This window comes from Manacus vitellinus, unplaced genomic scaffold, assembly GCF_001715985.3.
Source record: "Manacus vitellinus isolate BGI_N305 unplaced genomic scaffold, ASM171598v3 scaffold_0_pilon, whole genome shotgun sequence".
Lineage (NCBI taxonomy): Eukaryota > Metazoa > Chordata > Aves > Passeriformes > Pipridae > Manacus > Manacus vitellinus.
This window is the reverse complement of record NW_021938789.1, coordinates 9,570,269-9,590,919: the sequence shown is the minus strand read 5'-3', so window position 1 is coordinate 9,590,919 and position 20,651 is coordinate 9,570,269. Positions and strand designations below refer to the sequence as shown.

The 20,651-nt window shown below is 36.3% G+C and overlaps 1 protein-coding gene across 6 annotated transcripts in view; it reads left to right on the top strand.

Annotated features, from left to right (window-relative positions):
* Positions 1 to 20,239, top strand: part of TAPT1 (transmembrane anterior posterior transformation 1) — a 50,081-nt gene extending 29,842 nt beyond the window's left edge. For all 6 annotated transcript variants that reach the window (XM_029960440.1, XM_018067655.1, XM_018067650.1 and 3 more), the window contains 7 exons: positions 6,131 to 6,211; positions 7,074 to 7,183; positions 8,817 to 8,876; positions 10,320 to 10,388; positions 11,925 to 12,001; positions 15,336 to 15,496; positions 18,112 to 20,239. In XM_029960440.1, coding sequence (XP_029816300.1) covers positions 6,131 to 6,211; positions 7,074 to 7,183; positions 8,817 to 8,876; positions 10,320 to 10,388; positions 11,925 to 12,001; positions 15,336 to 15,496; positions 18,112 to 18,341 — 788 coding nt within the window. In that variant the 3' untranslated portion in view covers positions 18,342 to 20,239. The remainder of the gene's footprint in view (positions 1 to 6,130; positions 6,212 to 7,073; positions 7,184 to 8,816; positions 8,877 to 10,319; positions 10,389 to 11,924; positions 12,002 to 15,335; positions 15,497 to 18,111) is intronic.
* Positions 20,240 to 20,651: the final 412 nt, after the last annotated feature.

Below are 20,651 nucleotides of genomic sequence, written 5' to 3'. Positions count from 1 at the left end.
TTTAGATCTGGATATTGTGAAATCATTTTTACTTGGCATTGTGCTCAGCATCACTTTGTGGACAGCAAGCTGATGTGTACTATGTTCCCTAGTATTTCCATATCTAGACTTAGTGTTAGTGGAAACAGTGATCCTCCTCACCTTTGTATGGCCACTTAAAATTCTGCTGTAACAGCTAATTCACTAAAAATTCAAGACTAAAAGAATTATGAATCATCTGCATAAAAACTAATTAAACAGGCCATGAGATATGCATTGGTTACATTGTTATCTAATAAAACTGAACCTGTTATCTTTTAGGTGCAGAAGGTCAACAAAGACCTTGGGGCTTACATAGCTGCCTGAGACTGCAGCTGCAGCGTCTGTGACTTCAGTCATGTCGGTCCCGCAGCTTTGATTGTCAGCTGCAGCAAAACTACTTCTGCATTGTCACCCTGACTTTCACTAGGAAATTCAGGTGCATCCAAGCAGTCTAAATTCTGTGACTGTCAGAAAAGACTTCTATACAGAAGACAAAAAAAGTTTTGATTTGTTGTAGCAGGAAGAAATATTTCCCTTAATTTAAGTAGTATATTCTCTTTTTTAAATAGTTATCTGTAAACTCATTTCATAGTGTCAGGATTAGTGAACAAGGAGACCAAAATTACAAAGAGAAGCTCTTTCATCATTGTGGAAAGCCCAGCGTGCTGCCTTCCTTTATGCTTTTAAATGTCTTATTTTAATTTCAAGCTGTGCTGTAAATTAAATTTTTTTTCACAAAACGCAATTGTACCTCATACAAAGAAGTACTTTAGGTGTAGTTCATTAGGTTATTTGCATCAGTTGGCTGTTAGGCTTGACTGTTTCCTGTTTTTTAAATTTCTTGTGTCAAAAATTTACTGTTTTTACTCTGAAGTCTTAGGAACTTCAGTTTTTTTCTTTATAATTTTGTATTCTTTTTTAATTCTGTTTTTCTGCTTTGTTCCCAATTTATCTGTCTCTTTGATTAAAATAGTGAATAGCCTTTATTTTTATCTTTGGTCTTTGGAATTCAAACTGTTTTCTTTTGTGGCTTTATGTTTTTTTTAATACCACTATTCTAATCTAGTTGTTCATTTTAAGGAGGAGGGATTTGGGGGCAGGAGTACATTTGAGATCGGTGCCCCCTTGATGATTCTTTGTTCAGTCTTTGATCCTTTCTGGTGCTCTGGTCATGTGTTCAGAGGTAGCTGTCAGTAGAGCTACTTGGGATTTGCTGAGCTGTAAACCAAAAGATCTTGTTTCACTTTTACATGTTACATTTTATAACCAGCTTGTGATCTAAACATATAAACACTGGGATTTACATGATAAAAATTATTTTTTCCCTTCCTGATTCAGGATTCCTTCATGGTGTGCCAGGGAGTCTGAAAGGAAATAACTAGGTGTTCAAAAGACTGCCCCACTTCTATGTTTACCACTTCTATTCATGTGACAACCCTCATAGGCATACGTGATTTATCCTAATGGAAAAAGGTCTTGTGGATAGATTTTGACATGTGATCGCTCATATCTACTCACTTGCACCAGCAGAGGATGCATGGAAGCACAAGCAAATTCAGTGCCGTCTTTCAAAAAAATCTGAAGTGTGTTTGGGCAGTATATGTATAGTATGGTGTGTGGCCAGACTTCAGGGCCAGCCCTAGTAAGTGTGCAGGTTAAGCATGGCGTTGGAACGCAGTTTATCACAGAAACATAGAAAGACCTGGTATGGAAGGGACCTCAAAGGTCATCTAGTTCCAACCCCTCTGCTGTGTCCAGGGACGCCTTTCGCTAGACCAGATTGCTCAGAGCTCCATCTAGCCTGGCCTTGAACACTTCCAGGGATGTGGCATTCACAACTTCTCTGGGCAACCTGTTATAGTGCCTCACCACCCTCACAGTAAAGAATTTTTTCCTAATAACTAATCTAAACTTACTCTCAGTTTGAAGCCATTCCCCCTTTGTCCTATCACTGTATGCTCCTATAAAAAGTCCCTCCCCATCTTTCTTGTAGACTCCCTTCAGGTGACGGAAGGGCATAATTAGGTCACCCTGAAACCTTTTCCTTTCCAGGCTGAACAAACAAAATTCTCTCAGCCTTTTCTTGTATGAAAGGTGCTCCATCCCCCTAATCATCTTAATGGCCCTCCTCTGGACTCACTCCAACAGGTCCATGTCCTTCCTGTGCTAAGGACTCTAAACCTGGATGCAGCACTCCAAGTGGTGTCCCCCCAGAGTGGAGAGGCAGAGTCACCTCCCTCAACCTGCTGCCCACACTTCTGTTGATGCAGCCCAGGATACAATTAGTTTTCTGGGCTGCAAGTGCATATTGCCAGGTTATGTCCAGCCTCTCATCCACCTGCAACCCCAATTCCTTCTCAGCAGGTCTGCTCTCGATCTGTTCATCCCCCAGCCTGTGTTGATACCTTGAGTTGCCCCAGCCCAGGTGCGACACTTTGCACTTGGTCATATTACACTTCATGAGATTCCCATGGGCCTATTTCTCAAACTTGTCGAGGTCCCTCTGGATGGCATCCCACCCTTCAGGTGTGGCAACTGCACCACTCTTGATGGTCATCTGCAAACTTGCTGAGGGTGCACTCGATCCCTTCATCTGTGTCATTAATGAAGATATTAAATAACTGATCCCAATACGGACTCCTGAGGGACACCACTTGTCACTGATGTTCACTGGGACTTCTTGCATTCTATGTCATCAGGACTATGCATGGTATGTGCTGACAAGAGGCCGGTCAAGGGGATAAATATATCTGAATTACTGCTAGATGTCAGTCAACACTTAGGAACATGAATACTGAGAAAATAAACTTCTTAATCATGTGCTTGTGGAGGTAGCTGAAGACCATTTAAAATGTCCTAAGTCTGTCATTTTGGCTCTCATTTAATCGTGTCTTATAATGGAAAGGATTATTGGAGCTATACTGTATTCTAACAGAAAAACAGTTTCTGATATGCTTCTCATCAATACTTCTTGGGATACATGTCAAACTGAGTTGAAATGGCTTATATCAATATTAGCTAAGGATGGTCATGATGGAGAATGAAGAGAGCACTCTTTCTACTTTATTCTTTGTTATGCTAAAGCAGAATAGAGTAATTTCCTTCTGCTACTACCTGAGCTCTCTGTAACTGAACACTAACACTGGTGGCTTGTCACAGTTTCACTAAATTCACAAATACAATAATTTATTTTGCTTTAGTTGTTCTTTAAGAGCACGTTGTCTTTAAGTGTGAATCTAGGAATGTAGCCTTACTTGCTCTATAGTTCGCCACATCATCTAAGAAGTGGCAATACATGATACAGGAAATTCCCCTCATGTGTTTAAAAAAACGTGAATGTACATATGTAACATCAAACAACTTCATAATAAATGATGAAACATTACTGCTGCATATTTTCTATTCTGAAATTTTAACTGGGATTTAAAACTGATTACCAGTGGTTGATTTGGATATCCTGAAGCTTTTTTTGTCCTTGTCCATAAGGGTGAGAAATGAAATGAATTTTTTAATTGTTTGGGATTACTGTTGAAACTGCTGTAAAATGCTGTCTCCCTTGCTTGCATCTCTGACAGTCAGTTGATGAGAGGGATGAGGATGAAGAGCAGCAGCCACAGTCATTCATCTCACTCCTAACAGCCTTGAACAGCTGCGGCAGCAGACATAACAGATTAGAGGGGAGGCCAATGAGAATAGGAAAAATAAGCAGAGGGGAAAAATAGGTATTAGGCTGTCACCTAGTCTCAGAAATTAGTGGAAGAAAAATGTTTATTATTATAGCACAAGCAGAAATTTAAAGCCCAAGGTGTCCCTTCTCCATTTAATCCTGTCGTCTGGTGAGGTACATAAACCAAGCAGGTAATAAATGTCTGGAGGATTAGCTTGAGACATGCTTTAATATTTAGGCTTGAATTAAGGTCCTTAATTCCCACTTGAGAATAACTGTCTATAAAGGCCTCCTAAGATCTGAAGCACTGAAGATGAGATCTGTGTGTTGTCTTACACATAGGTGACCAGTGATGTGTCATGGCAGTGTGGAAGTATGCAATGGGGGAAATACAAGATGAAACCTGTCTGAGATTCTGGACAGAAGTCTGAAAACTCAGTGATTATTTCCAGGTTGCTAATTGGTGTGATAAAGAATTTAGATCAATGAATGCTTGACTGCATTTTAATCCATTGATGACAGCGCCAAGTGGTATCTCATAACTAGATTTCCAGAAAATACTGTGTTCTGGTCATTTGGGCAGTATTTTGTGACTTTAGAAGCATAGAAGAACATACTTGAGTTGCTGGAGTGTTATTGGCAAGAAACTGAGAAATTATGATTATCTATGTCCTGGTTTTTTCAGCTTTAAATTTATTGTACTGAAGAATTTCCTTGTTTCCTCCCCCATAAATACATCACTTCTTGTGTTTTGGAAGCTTGTGCTTCCTCTGACCCTTCCTGAGCCTGTACTGAAAGCTGAATTTATGTACCCCAAGACATGTCTTTTTTTGTGTGTACATGCAATCTCATTCTTCTTGAATCCTGCGCTTTTTGTTCCACTCTTCTGGAGGATTTGTTCTTTTCTTTTTGCTCCATTTTTTCAGGCTTAAAAGTATTTTGAAACTTCTATTTTAAAATGAGGGGTATTATACTGTATTATGCCATACACACCCTATACAACTGCAGCCACAAGCATTGTTATTCACCTGTGTTTAGTCAGAGATGATGGAAGCTGACACTTTTTTTTTTCTTTTTTTGGCCAGATCAATTTTTATGTGTTCTTCTGAACATTTCTATTTCGTTTTTCCTAAAATCAGTAGCTAGAACCCCACAGAATATAGGAGGTGCTTGATGAAGTGAACCCTTTGGATTTGGAGGTGACTTGCCCACAAAGAAATCATTGTAATGGTTATTAACAGATGTAATAAGCAATAACAGTATCTTCACAGATTTTTCTAATAGCTCTGTCTTCTAAAGAGACTTCTTTGGACTTGCTAATTGTGATATTGCTTTAGGTTTTACCCTGTTTTTCAGTAATTTCAGGTGGTTTTTTAGTAAGCTAAAAAATGTGATGCTTTCTTCCTGAAGCAAGCTGTATGCGTCATCTCTGGAGACAGGGCACCAAAGCAGAAAAAAAGACTGCCCTGTCTGGGAGGGCAAGTCATAGGACTCTTTGTGTGTAGTCAGAATTCTTTTGTGTTACAGTACTTATAAAGATACAAGGGCTCCCTGAAGCAACATCTCAGCCTTGACCATATTGATCACCATAACTGGTCTACTCTGGCCTCAAATCAGGAGACCTGGAGACACACCATCTATAACGCTGCTGCTTCTTTTGAGAACACACGCAGGATCACTCTCGAGGAGAAAAGACAACGCAGAAAGAATCGTGCCTTGCAGAATATACCACCTAAGGGGTCTTTCTGCTGTGCCTTTTGTAATCGGACATGTCTGTCTTGTATTGGCCTTTTTAGCCAACAGTGTGCCTGTAACAAATGTGGATAGAGCCTTTCCCAAATCTTCGTTCACGAAACCTAGCCATGAATAAACAGTACTTATGGTTTTGATAACTGCTGATACATCCTGCTGGTCCCTTTTAAGGTGGCAGTGTGAAAGACTGGTAGGAACCTCCTAGCTAAGGCATAATAGTCTTGAAACACTTTTTTTCTTCCTATTACTGAATCCAGTGTATAGCAATTTGGATATCCACAGTCTGTAGAAAATGAAATGCACCTTGCTAATACCTTGAAAAGACAGATGGGTATATTGTCATCATTTTTGTACCAGGAGGTGCTGGTTCTTTTTGAGTCCCAGAAGGAAAGCACAAATTTTATCGAGAAAGATGATTATTTTATTATCATATTGGAAAAGGTGATAGTAAGTCATGACTTAAGTCCCCTCTGCTGCTTGGAACCCTGAGGTGAGGCAGCATCGGACAGACCAGGCCACAGCCTGCTGCAGAAATCCTGTCTGTGGTGTTGTTCCCAACTGGTTAAATAATTTGTGGAAAAGATTATCTAACCCAAAAATCAATAAATTATAGAACCTCAGAATGAGTAGATACCTGTGTATGCAAGCAAATGTTTCTTTGGAGTTGACAGCTTTTTTTTTTTTTTCTAGACATAAAGGAGAGGTTCACCAATTACGTGCTGCTACTAATTGTATGTCTAAGAAATATGGAACAGTTCTCATGGAATCCAGGTGAGTAAACTAGTAGAAAAATTAAATAAAACATGACAAATTTCTGTCCAATCAGCAACTGTATCTCTTGCTTCTTTCCTTAATCTGAAAGATAAAGGTAACTAAAACATTTAATTAAGGAATCTTAATTTTGTCAAATACCTTAGGTTCTCATTTTTCTATTTCTGGCATTCTTTTAAGAGTGACTCTATCCTCTGCTAGAAATATATGTCATTATACCATAAACGTGCATAGTTATATTTCGCGTAGTGTCTGGAATGATTTCTTCCCTGTCCTTTCCTTTCCTTGGGGTACACAGAGAATGAAAGATTCCCTAGAAAATGTTATTTTGTGAGGCTGGAATTTGATAAAGATGTTAAAAATACCATTCTTAATTTAATATTGATTATACTTAGGATTTTAATACCATATTGAATAAATATTGAGTAAAATATTGATTTTTATTTTATTAAAACATTGCTTTAATAATTTTGAACCTCATCTATGTGGTATATTTTGCTTTAATGTTACCAGTCTACCTAAATTTTAGTGTCAAAAACTGCAGGTACTCTGCCTATTCCTTATGTGTACTGAACGTGTACTATCTAGTATTTGCAAAGGTTTTTTTTCCTAATAGAGATAAAGCCTTACAAAGTAAAGACTTTGGAACCTTATCCTAACTGTGGTGAGATTGTATAGTACTGATAAGTTGCTAGAACAGTGATGGAATAAGGAAGATGCACACTATGTGCTGAGTGGTGATGTAAAGTCATGGACTCTCAGACTCTTGAAGATTTTTTGCAGTTGAGCAGAAGTGTTATAATCTTTATTTTGTATCTGGCATTTAATTAACTGGCCTAACATGTTTCTTCCCAACCTACAGATCACCTTTGGGTGTTATTCCCGGATGTTTGCATGGTGGTTGCTTCAGAAATTGCGGTGGATATTGTGAAACACGCCTTTATAACAAAATTCAATGACATCACAGCAGATGTAGGTATCCTATTTGGAATGCTGAGTGCTCTTTTAAGTTGTAGTTTATTTTCCTAATATTTTTTTTTAAGTATTAAAATTTTTTCCAGTGCAGAAAATGTAAAAATAGTTATTTTCATATATAACATATAATTTGGAAAATCTTGGTGATTTCCTGATACAATATACTTCTGAGGATCTTTTAAATGGGGAAGTAACACCTCAGCTTCTAAATTAGTAGTTCCAGATCCATAAATTATTGCAAGTGTTGTGTAACAGCTCACATAATAGCTACAATTCACATAACTGGCAGATCCTTTTGTGAAGTGATCATTAGTTAAATTGATGGAAGGTTGCTTGTTCTGCAGTCTAGACAGAGCTTGTACCATTTCCTAACAAAATAGTTTGTAGGTTAAAATTCGGGCTTTTGGAAAAACAGACCTTGTTAGGCTATTTTAACTGTGCTCTTGCATGTGTGTTAAAAGTGGAATCTGAAATCAGATATTTTTTTCCACTGTCCCTGGAGCACTAATATGAAGTAGGTTATGTTAGTTTCCCACTCCTGAAATTTCTTGGGCCGCATATATTATCCAGTCCCTCTTTTAAAGCAGTAAATGAGGTTACTTCTTGTGTGTTACAGTGTGATATATTGGCCATTTGTCTTCCACATTGTGTGAATTCAGATGCACTTGATAAATTTGTGAAGATGTGAGTTAGTGCCTTTTCACTATTAAAACCACTTTTCAGGAAATGAGATCAAAACTTGTGGAGTGCTGTCTTTTTCAACAGCTCTAAAGTAACTGCATTGTGCAGTAGAGAAACAAGTGTAATAGATGCACTTAATAAGCTCCCTTATGCCAGAGGCATTTATGCGTGCCCTACTTTCATATAGAGAGTGTGGAAAAGAGCAGTAATGAAGTCATGATAGCCAAAAATGTAGCATGCTTCAGAGTGCTGAAACAGCTGGAGGATGGGGGTAGTGACTGGCAATTTTGCAAGGTTTATTTAACAAACTTTGTATCTTTTTGTATGAAGTTCTAAAGATTTATGGTTGCTAGGTGAGACTTTTCCCAGAATTTTTAACACTTGCAGTGCAAGTTGTCCTGCCACTTATCCTTAGAATAGGCACTTTTCTGTCTTAATTTGCAGAACTGTTAAAATTTAAAGAGAATGAAAAACTTCATCCTTCATCTTCTGATACAGTTTGCTTTTTTTGTGGGTTCACTTGCTTGGTGCATAAGAAAGCTCTCTCATTTGTTTAATTTGATGGTAGTGCTAGCTTTCCTGTAGCTTAAAACCAATTATGAACTGTGAGGGGAAAAAAAGTAAATGTGATTTGTCTTATTTTGTATTTCTGATGAGCCTGAAATTCATTAACTTTATAAAACCTCATTCAGTTCCTAACACATAGTGTTGTTTGTTTGTTGTATATATATGCAAGGTGCTTTATTGCCGGAATAGAGGCTCATCTCTTGAAGGGTGCAGTCAGACCTCAGAAAAAATGGCTTTGACTTTTTATTTATAAACTTTTGACTTTTTTATTATAAACTTGAGTTTATAATATTCTATGGAAATATTTTATTAAGAGCTTTGTTGCTTTTATAAAGTGTGGTAACAAATTAATCACACATCTGATGTGCTGGATGTTTTCCAGGTCTACAGTGAATACAGAGCCAGTCTTGCATTTGACCTTGTTAGCAGCCGACAGAAAAATGTAAGCCTGAAAATAAAAGGAACTTTCTTGTATTAACTAACATGGTTGTTGGGGGGGGATATTGGAAAAAATACTAAAGAAATACGTAGAGTACTATTACATTCCTACACTGCTGAAATTCTACTCTGCTTTTTTTTAATAAGAGAGAACGAATATTTCCTTTTGATTTATTTTATTATTTTTGTCCAGTTGTTTAGGTCAGTTCAGGCTTTATTTAATATATTGTTGAGAAGTGTCTTACAAATACACTTATACTAAGCAGATGATTGTAACAGCCTTTTTGTGATGATTGTAACATAACCTTTTTGAGATACATGAAAAGTAAGCAAGCTTAACCAGATATTCTTGAGATAATTTTAGATTCCTGTTCTTTTCACAGTATTTTAACTGTGTTGGGTTAAAACACAGGATTCATTAGGACTTTCTGTTTCTTCACAGAGAACGTGCACAGATGTATAGGGATGTTTGCACCATGAATGCTTCTGCTATGGCATGGGTATTTATAGAACACACAGACCGCTTGTGTTTTTATTTAGTACAATTTTTTAGAAGACTATTTACAGCACACCTTTCCTGGAGGAGGGCTCTTTAGGGTTCACTGGCTAGGGTTCCACTCATCAGCGCTCTAGATACATGCTTTAACTGTTAAATGAACTTTATTACAATAATTTCTGTAGTTTTCTTGGGTATGTTTCTAGGGCTGTTGTGAGGAATGAAGTAGTTAAACCTCATAAAGAAGTTAGGTATCTTCAGTTACAAAAAATTAGTTACAAAAAATTAATTATTAATAATTTGGTAATAGTAAAAAACCCAAGTTTTTTAGTTTTGATTACTCTATTACTTTTCCTAAGGATCCTCTGTGGGAAGTGAGGTAGTATCATTTAGGCACTAACCTCTGGTGCGATGTTCAGTACTGCAGGCAAGCTGTCATGCAAACTGTTTTGAGTATTCAAATGTAAACACATTTTCAAAATTATTTTAACACAATTATCTTAAGGCTAATTATAGATGTTTGTCAAATAGTTTAAATTGCTAGTGTGGCAGATAATTGTTCTTTTATCCCTGATACAGTTTTTTCTGTAGACTATTTGAGGATCAGTCAAATTAATACAAAAAGATCTCTAAGCTACTAATAATGTACAGATAAAATATCACAGTGCCTTTGGATTCAGTATCCTAATTGCTCTCGATTAAGGGATTTGTATTATACTCCAGTTTCTCTTGATTGAGAGCACTGAAGCTAATCTGACTGGTCATGGCAGTATCACATTTTTGTCTGAGAGTACAGCTATCTCTGTTTGATTCCAAAATGTGAATAGGTACACTTTATGCCAGTATAGTGTTTGTTAACAGATCTTTATTCTTATCTAGAGGGTGTGCCAAGCTAAAATAAGCTCATTCCTTTGCATAAGTAGTTCATTATTCTTCCTCTTTTTTTCCTAGGCATATACGGATTATAGTGATTCAGTTTCCAGAAGAATGGGTTTCATTCCTCTTCCACTTGCTGTTTTAGTAAGTTGTATCTTTCCTATCAGTCTTCTGTCAATAAGATCTCACTTTTGAGACTATGAGACTCTGAGATAGCTGACTGGATGTTTTGAGGATGAAATTATCATGTTAAGGAACTGAAATGATGCTGGACGGTTGAGTTAGCATTCAGTATAACCTCTATCACATACTACTTATGACTTCAGAAATGCATTACTGGTTCTTAGGACATAGAATGCCTTTTGTAGAAAATCGAATATATATTAATTTGGTAGAATTTGTAAGAATTTGAATTGTGCTAGTGGAATTAAACTACATCTGTGTTTATTAAACATATATTACTTTTGGCAGTTATCCTATTCATTCATTTGGAATAGTCAAAGCAGCTGGTTGCCAGAAGGTTAGCAGTAGTGCAGCAGTTTATTTAGGTTTTTCATAGTAGTCCTTGTGGTTGTCCCCGTGATGGCATGCTTAATGACTAAATATTCTTTTATATGGGACACTGAGCTTTTGAGCTGTTGTAGAATACATCATTCTGAAATAGTTGACTGTTACTTGTACATGCTGCTGTAAAATGAATCACTTCATTAATGGAACATTGTTCCACATGCTGTCTGTCTTGAATTAACTATTGGAGAATGTTTTCTGTAAATAGCTGCTCTAATTTTCCCTATACACACATGTAGATAAGCAGTAGTTATCATAATGCTGGGAATGTGTACTTGTTTTGCTAGCAAATATGCTAATTCACAATTTTCCTGGAAGAGTATCAATATGAATTAACTTAAATATAATGTTCTCCCATTGAGATGGGGGAAATACTGTTGACAGGCTTTATGTAGGTTTGTACTCAGGATTTAAAACAAACAAAAAATCAAATCAGAACTAAACCAACAAAACCCCAAAAAGAAGCACCACAAAAAAACCACAAACAACTATGATCCTAATCATTATTTCTTTTATAATGAGGTAAAGTACATCCTGTCAGAATTTAATTGAAATGCTTTTTTCAAGTTATTTGTGTTCTGACATATGATATGATATGCTGGAGACTAATAGGTTTAAAATAAAATTAAGTGCTTTGCTAACTTGAAACCCTAGCTGTGAACTACTGAAATAAAACTGGGCTTTCAGGATCATTTGTTAGTGAAACTTGAGAGTCATATGCCTAGTCCACAAAGCAGTTTTGTATTCATAAGGTTCACTTGGTGCAAAACACCGATTCTGTTTTGCTGCATCAGAATCTCTTGATATTTTCCTCAAAATTTGTTACCTCGCCTTCCAGCCCTTGCGTTTTGGAGACTTTTTTCACTTATTTTACTTGAAAGTCAGTGGTGAAGGAAACGTTATCAGACTCCAGTTTTGGCAAAGCAGTATAATACTTGTTCAACCCAAAATCTGGAATAGTTGGTACTACCACAGAGAACATTAGAATAAATTTCTGTTAATGTAAATGTTTCTACTTTTTCTTGAATTTACCAAATAAGAAATGTCTGTTATGATGTTCTGTTTGTAACTGTGTGCTAAGTTTTAACTGATTAACTTTTATTCTTAAAACAGCTCATAAGAGTCGTAACAAGCTCAATAAAAGTACAAGGAGTCCTAGCTTATGTTTGTGTTGTGCTGTTCTACTGTGGGTAAGTAAATGCATACAACTGAAAAGTACTCACCATTATTTGATCAGATATATGAAAGAAGCTTCTGTTGACACTTCTAGATATCATTGTAAACATAGTTTATGTTCAGTAGAACATAAATGTAAAACCCTTATGCTCATGTGAGAATTTATAACGGACAAACACCATACTTCTGTGTAAAAAGGAAAATTGAGTTCTAAGGAATAAAGCTTTCTGTGAAAAAATTCAATAAGACAACAAAAATAAGCAGTTTAAGTGCTCTGAACAGATTGTGAATTTTTCTCTCTGGTAGTTAAATGCAAGGTTTACTTTGTGTTAGGAAACTGCTGAAAAAAAAGTAAATGCAAGGCTCACCTGTCTGGGAAGGGTGAGGTTAATAAGTAATCTCAGTTAAGGAATATAATGTCCTGTGGCAATTTGTTTTCCAAAACCAATGCTTTGCAAGTATCCCTTTGCTGCCCAGTCCATTTATACTTGTGTTATCTTTAGCTTCTCACCAGTCAGTATGTAGTTCTGAGATACACATAGTTGTACTTTAAATGCAATCTAGTTTGCCTGTCTCAAGGCACTTGCTGTAGACTGCATGAGGATGGCCAGTTTCTAGGAAATCTGTCAGTGTTTGTTGTCTCTCAGTACTGATACATATTGGAATCATCCTAAAATTAATCATAAAGAATTAAGTGATTCAAGTTGCTACAAAGAACCTGCCCTGCATTATTGTGGGAATATCTCTTCCAGTGTCCTACCAAGTTGTGCTTATAATTGAAGGCAGCAAGGCTTGGGAAGTGAAAGACTTCTAGGTCTGGGGGAGTGGTTCTGCAGGTATAGGGGAAGAGAGGAGACTACTGTTTTACAATAGCTTATGAAAAGAACAAGATTTCTGCACATTTTTCACTAATAGGTAGACTCTTATCTCTAATCTGACCTTTATCTGCAAAAAAAAAGTATCACTTGATCAGATGTGTCTAGTCCACATCAGTGTAGGAACACATCTTTTTAGTGTCAGACAACTAGGGCTTTGAGATATTGCATATAGGCCAAATATTAAAATTTCAGCCACATTCCTTTGCACCATACTTTGATTTCTTCCCCAGCATACTACATGCTGTGCCTGTGTTCTCCCTAAAGCCAGCTCTATATAACTGAAAGCACTAGCCCCTAATCATCCCATTCAAACTGGTATACCAAGCTCAGCACTTTCATTCTGCACACTGGTTTCTCCTTTTTCCCAACTTATGTAATATTTTCCTACCTCTACCGTTCCACTTCTGCAGCCCAGTCCTGGATTTTTTGCTGTTGCTGTGGCTTGGAGAATGGAGGGCAGGAAGAAATAAAGTGATTAACATGAAGTATTAAATGCTGCTCCTTGAAGGCATAGGTCACAAGAATAAATACATTTTGGTCTATTTTGTCCTTGTTGAAAAATGAGAACAGAGTTTAACTTCTGCCATGAAGTCAGATTTGGAGCTAACTTACCTCTTGGATCTTTCAAGTATTTTGTGTTATGAACATAAATTTCAGCTTTTCATCAAATTAGTATAGCATAGATATGTGAGAAATGACGTAATAAAATCTGAAACAGTTAACTGGGCAAAGGATTGAGCCTGTGATTTGTTTCATATTGATAATTAACAACTGTAGTACTGTAAGTTATAGTATTAAAGTCTTGCCCAGCATATGAAACTTGAGTTTTCTTTTTCTAGAATTTTGAACAACTACAAACTTATATTATTGTTAGAAATTTGAGCCTGGGGTGGGCTGGCAGAATAGAATGAAGGAAAATTGCTAGAAACACTTGCATAATTTTCCAGGAGAAGCTGGAACTGATACAGTAAAGTGTTGATTTATGGCCTTTTCAACTTCTGATCTCATTAAATCAGAGACAAATCATGCTGTAAAAACCTACTCTCAGAACAAAAACATGTTACATAAGAAGTGTAAGAAAAACACCTCTAAAACATTAAACATGGAGAGCTTCTCAACTCTCTGAAGTAAAATCTGTCCCAATAATCTAATACAATTGTAGAGAAGCACAGCTTTCAACTTCTATAAAATTATGTTTTCTTTGTGGTTGCTTGGATACTAAAATGTCACTTTCTTCAGAGTACTGAAAGTGGTGTGCTCTGCTCATTCCTCCATTTCTCTAAATTTCTTCTACAAGTAAATGTATTGCATAAAATTCCCTTAGAAGTGTTTTTGTGTCTGACAAGTTCTGATTACATTAATGCAGTGAGAGAGAGTGAAGCTGCTGCTGAAGTGTGGTTGGGTTACTTTATGATTAAGCAGTTAGACCTGCTCCATGGATCTGTGAATGTTCACTCCAAGTTGGCTTTTTAGTCTGTTAGTGATGTACATAATAAACAGACTTTTCAGAGAGTGGAGAATGAATTTAGAGTCTACATTTGGTTCACTGTCGTTACATAGCTTGATTTGCCTACAGAGTGTTTCATTCATCCTACAGAGAATAGATCATTGTTTCCTTGTCGTTCTGCAGTGAGCCTTCACTCACTGCAGTGAACATTGGTCTGTGAGTCGTGTGTTAGCTAGTGATGGAACTTAGATATTACAAGGCTTATTTGAGTGGTAAATCTAAAAGCACTTGGTGGTAGATGAGACCTTCCTGTTCTTCAAATGAAAAGACAGATGTAAAAGGGATTCAGTAGTTTGCCAAAGTCTGTGCTGCAAATTAGTGATAGTAGAAAAGGAGTCTGCCACCAGCTGGATTGTGCTGTGATGGTTAATGCAGTGCTGCTACTTTGGATTTGTTGAGTTTTATGCTCTGACTTCTGTGATGTGAAAAAGGACTTATTACAATTAGCCTGTAATTTGTGAAAGCTAGATATTGGACTTGGCAGTGCTGGGTTAATGGTTGGACTCAATGATCTTGGAGGTCTTTTCCAACCTTATTCTATATTTGCTGTCCTGTGGTTCAAAGTCGACGAGTGATCCTTGGCTGAGCACACTTATGGCTACAGTTCTAAGAGTAGTGCATTTAAGTTTGACTGTTGAAGGCCCTTTTTCCTTCTGTGTTTAAATGTTTGTTATCTTAAATGGCTGCTTAATTGTCCCTGTAGTCCTTTAGTTGAATGATAAAACTTGGTATTTTTCTCTAGATGCTTTCTGGAGGAAAAAAAATTAAGCATTGAATCTGAAATAAATTGTGAGGAAAAGGAAATTACCTTTTGATCTTGCTATTGAAAGGATTTAATTTGTTAGCTAATCCTTCTAAGACAGCACTAACTATATGCAATTATTTTCATATAAGTAATTGCAGTATGAATAATATGCAATTATTTTAATATGCTAATGCAAATATGTAAACAATTTTTTTCAGGCTAATATCTCTCAAAGTCCTTAACAGTATTGTATTGCTGGGGAAATCATGTCAATATGTAAAGGAAGCAAAAATGGAGGAGAAATTATTCAATCCTGTCCTGACTGCAACCCCAGGGAAGACAGCTGGCAAACAACAAAGCACGTTTAAATCTACCCAAGGTAAGGTTAATTGCCTTGGTTCGTTTTCAGTAAAAATTTTTCAGATTAAATGCTGCAAATTCACCCTCTTGCTGGACCTTAATTGTACCATATCACAGCTGTGAACATAAGTCGGTAAATGTAATAGAATTTATTGCTTTTAGTTCATACATCTTCTTTTGGTAATAAATACTCCTATCTCTGATAAGATCCCACCCTTACACATGGATAAAAACAAAGGTGATAGAAACAAGGGAACAGTGGCAGGCTGTTGTTTGAAAATCATAATTATAGAATGTTTGGGGTTGGAAGGGACCTTTCAGAACACGTAGTCCAAACCCCTCTGCCCTGTCACTGCACAAATAAGTAAATATTTACACATCAGCTGTGGCAGTGCTTAAGTTTAGTTAGCAATCTATGTATTTCTGACGGAAATGAATGTCAAACATGGTAGGTTCAGGCATAGGTATAATTAGGTATAATTAATTGTAGTTGTCATGAAAAAATTAATGAAAAGCTTTATGAAATCCAAATAAGAATTTCAACAAGTCTCTACTAACTTTATTTCAAGTCTGTGCAGTGCAGTTTTCTCCTAGAGGTCGTCAGCATTAGCGGTTAATATATAATGGAAATGTGGCATTATTGTACTTGTGTGACACATTAAAGAAGGAAATAGAAACCTTCATTGTTCCAGTCAACTGAATTGGATTGTATCTTCCTCTATGAAAAGCTCAATGAGAGCCCTAGAGAACCTAACAGTAAGGCTTTTATTGTGTTCACTACTGCTTGCCAGCGACGTGAACAGCCTGAAATGCAAGGTGCTCGTTAGTCGTCAGAGTGTCTCGCCAGCAGTAGGAGAGTTAAGAATCTGTCAGCTTCAGTCCTAAATCTCTACATCTCACCTGTGTCAAATCACATCAGGCAGGAACTTGGTACAGGCATTTATCTTTAAATTCATAGAATTGTTTTATGTTCATGATGAAAGAATGTAATATGAATTGGTGTAAATGTCTTTTGCATTTCATTGGAGGACTATCATGATGATAATGTTTTAATTAAACATTTTAGCACTACAGTTGGGTATGACACTTAATAAGTTGCACTTACTTTATACTGAGCCTTAAACTTACAGTATATAAATCCTGAAGACTGTTTTTAACTGAAGTAGCAGAGATGTTTATTTCCTCTTCCCATGGAAAGATTTTGATCGAAAAGTAGCAACCAAAAAGCTTTTGCGGATTTTATTTAGAATATTCTGAGCATTGGTGATTAAAAGGCTTGACTTTACAGTATTTTGGGATTTTATACTTTTTTAGCAGTTCTTTATTTACTAGAAATCAATTATGTGAATAACTTTACCTTTCACAGCTTTTGTGTATTTGCATTATTACTACTTGGGTCTACTATCTTAGTTAATCTCTATCTCCCACTCATCAGGTTTTTTTCAATACAGTTGCTCAACCCATCTCTTATTAGAATTAGAGTAAGGGAATTAATCTCATCTCCTTTCTGCCAGCTTATAATTTAAGTCAATTTATTTTCTGAAGATTTCCATTTCATTCACAGAAACAGTTAAAATTTTGAAGAATAAAATTTTAAACTTGCTCTTGAAGGATGAAAGTTCTAATTACTGGTAATCATTTGTGAGCTGACAGCTGATGATGAGTTAGAAAATACTTATGTTTGTAACCAAGTTCTACAATTAGCATTACTTGTCTCCTTTCTCAGTGCAAGTTTATTACCTTAACTTGCATAAGACTGTAGAGCATAATCCATGTACCTTTAAGTAGTAGTTGGTACACTGTGAACAGATGTTCTACAGAAATAAATTTTTGTAGTAATTTGGATAGTTCTACCATTCTGACAAGTAAGGTTCTCTTGGGCTGGTCTCCCGTACTCTCTACATCAGTCAGATGTTTTCAGATTTCTTTAGAAACAATACCTCTGTCTTTACAAGGAGATAGTAAATAAGAAAAAATATTGCTTTGTCATTTGCTTGTGCATTTTAATTCTTTAAAAATTTTAACAAAATATGGAAACAATATGTGGATATTACTTACAAATATCTTAGGTTAATGAAGCCAGTGTTCAGTCCCACTGAAATAAGAGGCAAGAATAAAAATAGACATCTTTAACAGCACTGCTTTAAGAGCCAGTGCTAATAAAGTGTGTAGCAGTGCATGAGTCATTTATTAGCCATCCCTAGAGAAGGCAGGTTTATTGTACTTATGTAGAGGATTAGGCACATCTAGTTCCTGCCACAGAGATTCTTTTTGTTCATTTCAGTAGAAAATATTTGTGTGATTCACACAACTGTCAAAAATCTTTTTGCTTAAGCCAAAAAAATGAGCATGTAAACCAGAAAAATACTCTAACTTCTGCTGCTTATGCTTTTGCTCATTATTTGAACTTCTGTAGAATTAATTTTCTATCCATTTACTAAATTAGGAAAGAAAATCTCCTACAGTAAAGCGAATAAGAGGTAGTAGCTTCCAGAAAGCATTCTCTTGCTTCTGCTGATTTGATGCAGTGCACTTTTTTAGAATAGCTTTGCATGAATCTGGATGTTACAAATTGCATCAATATGTCCATGTTAAACTCATGATTATCTTTGTAATTGTCTTCTGTTCCAACAGGAATTTCCACAGATGAAAACGGGTCTACATCCGTTACCAATCAGCCTGTGCATCAGAAGGACAATACGCCATCTTTACTTGTAACAAGCAATTCTGATCAATTTCTGACAACTCCCGATGGAGAAGAAAAAGATATAAGCCAAGACAGTTCAGAATTAAAACACAGGTCTGCAAAGAAAGACTTGTTGGAGATAGACAGGTTTACTATTTGTGGAAACAGAATTGACTAAGATTGTTTGGTTTGTTTTTTTTAAATCAATGTGCTAAGGATACTGAGCTGTTGGGACAGCAGATGCTACCAGAATGGACAGTTGCCAAAAGGCACATAAATATTTATTTAAAAACTTAAATTATTAATGGCAAAAAAGAATATTAATTTCTTTCTACAAGTAACTTGGCTTGGTATCTGGTCAGGTCAAGTAAGTGATCTTTAGCTTGCCTCCTGGAAAATGTGGTGGATCGTGAGTCTCTAGCCTGGTGGCAGAGCTGCAGTATCACTTTGCTGGAAAACAGACTGGAAAAAAACATAATCCTGTTCTGCGTTATGAAACCATGCTTCCAGAACACTGTTTTTCATGAAGGTTCCTCCAGTGTAAGGATATTCCTGGAAATGTATGACAACTTGACCAGAAGCTTGCCTATCCTGTTACCGTGTTTTATTAAACATCTGCAAGCAGAATTCAAAACTTGTGCTTATATCGACAAACGCATAAAGCATTGGTGCATAACACATACACAAACCAGTAAGTCAAGATAGTTATTCTTGTCAACAAAAACCTTTTCAAGATGTATCTTGAAAATCTTGTAATCAGAATAAAATTTTGCCTTTAAGTGAAAGACTTACTGCATAGTATTTTATCTGAATACTAAACACCAAGGAAAGATCGCAGTAATGAAGGTTCTGCTTAACTGGGCAAATATGAAGCATATCCATTTTATGTGTTGTGTGTCCTGCAAGGCAAATTATTTAGAAAATTACTTTTAAAAGCTGAGGATTTTTTGTTGCTGTGGGAAAAGATCTTAAAGGGACACTTCTGATGTTTAGAAACAGCAATGTTAACTGCAGCGAAGAAGTGTCATGTTGGAACTGTATGTACGGCATTAATACAGCAGAAAAGAACTGCCTTTTGCATTTGACTCTTAGAAGAATGACATCTGTGTATTAACTTGCCTGAGAACATGCTTGTAAAAGCTAATACTGACAATCAAATCAGAATTATGCATCTTAATTTAATTGATTGGTTGTAGTCAAACTTCAGTAGATCTATAAAGCATTACAGTGCATCTTAATTTCTGATGTGAGATGCAGTTGTGAAAGAGTTCACAAAAGACGGTTTTGAATCCTCAGAACAAGAATGGATTAAATTTGAGCTCAAAACTTGGGCTGGAGTCTTGTATCAGAAGAGACCCCTTAGTTAATGATAAATTCTTCATATGTTGTTAAAACACAGCATTAGCTTCCTATGCCTTTCAGACATTTAAGTAAGCACCAGTTTCACTTTTCAAGGAAAGGTATCATAAAAGTACTTCAGTGCTGGACAAATGAAGACAATTTGCTCTTTGCTAATTTCATAACTTGTCAGAGTGGGAAAGCCCAAGTTTATTTGCTGTATGAACATTTGAAAGTTTAATGTATGTGCTAATCCCTGAAACTTGCAGGACTACAGTGATATAGCAAACGGAGGCAGTTGGACAGAGTTGTTATGTATGTGAGCAGACTTGGTAATGAGAACTGCAGTACAGGCAATGTGGTCTGCTCAGTGGGAACTTGTTGCTGCAGTCTTTCAGCCTCTCCTCTCCCATTAAGAGTAGTGGGAGTAATGGCCAAAATCTGTAGTTACTGATCAGGGATGAGAGTAAAAAGAAGAGGACTTGTGCTGTGGACAAATTAGAAATTCTTTAATTTTTGATGTATTTTATACTAATTGGAGATGTTCACACGTTGAAATTAAGATTATCTGTCAATTTGGTGTATCTTACTTCATAATTATTCAGCAGTTGCTAAAGAAAGCTTGAAATTGCTTTCATTTTTTTTCTGTTGAATGACATTCTGTATCAATTTTATAAGTGCATCTTGTGTGAAACTCAATAAAATTCAATTTTGTAATATTTGTTTAAAAAAGGAAAAGTACAGCGTTGAGATTTCTTTTTTAGTATTCAGAGTTGGTGATCCTGCAATGTATTTAATGTATTAAATTCTGATTTCCATAAAGTAAGATTCCTCCAAATGTGGGACACAAATGTGCATAAGAACTGGGTTATCAATGGCTTTACTTCAAATCTATTTCTGTAGCAGTTGGTTTATGCCACTTGTAGGAAGAAGGTATTGATGCCAACCTATTATTAATTTTGTTTTTAAGGGCACACACCACGTAAATGAAAAAATACTGTATCTTAGGGGAGTTGTAATTTGTGTAGTCAGTTACTACAGTTGGTCTACCTACACCTACACAGCAAAGACAAATGTCAATGCAGAATAAGCACAGGCAAATCCTTCCCTGAGCACAAGGTGGTAGCAGTGGAAGGGGAATGGCTGATTG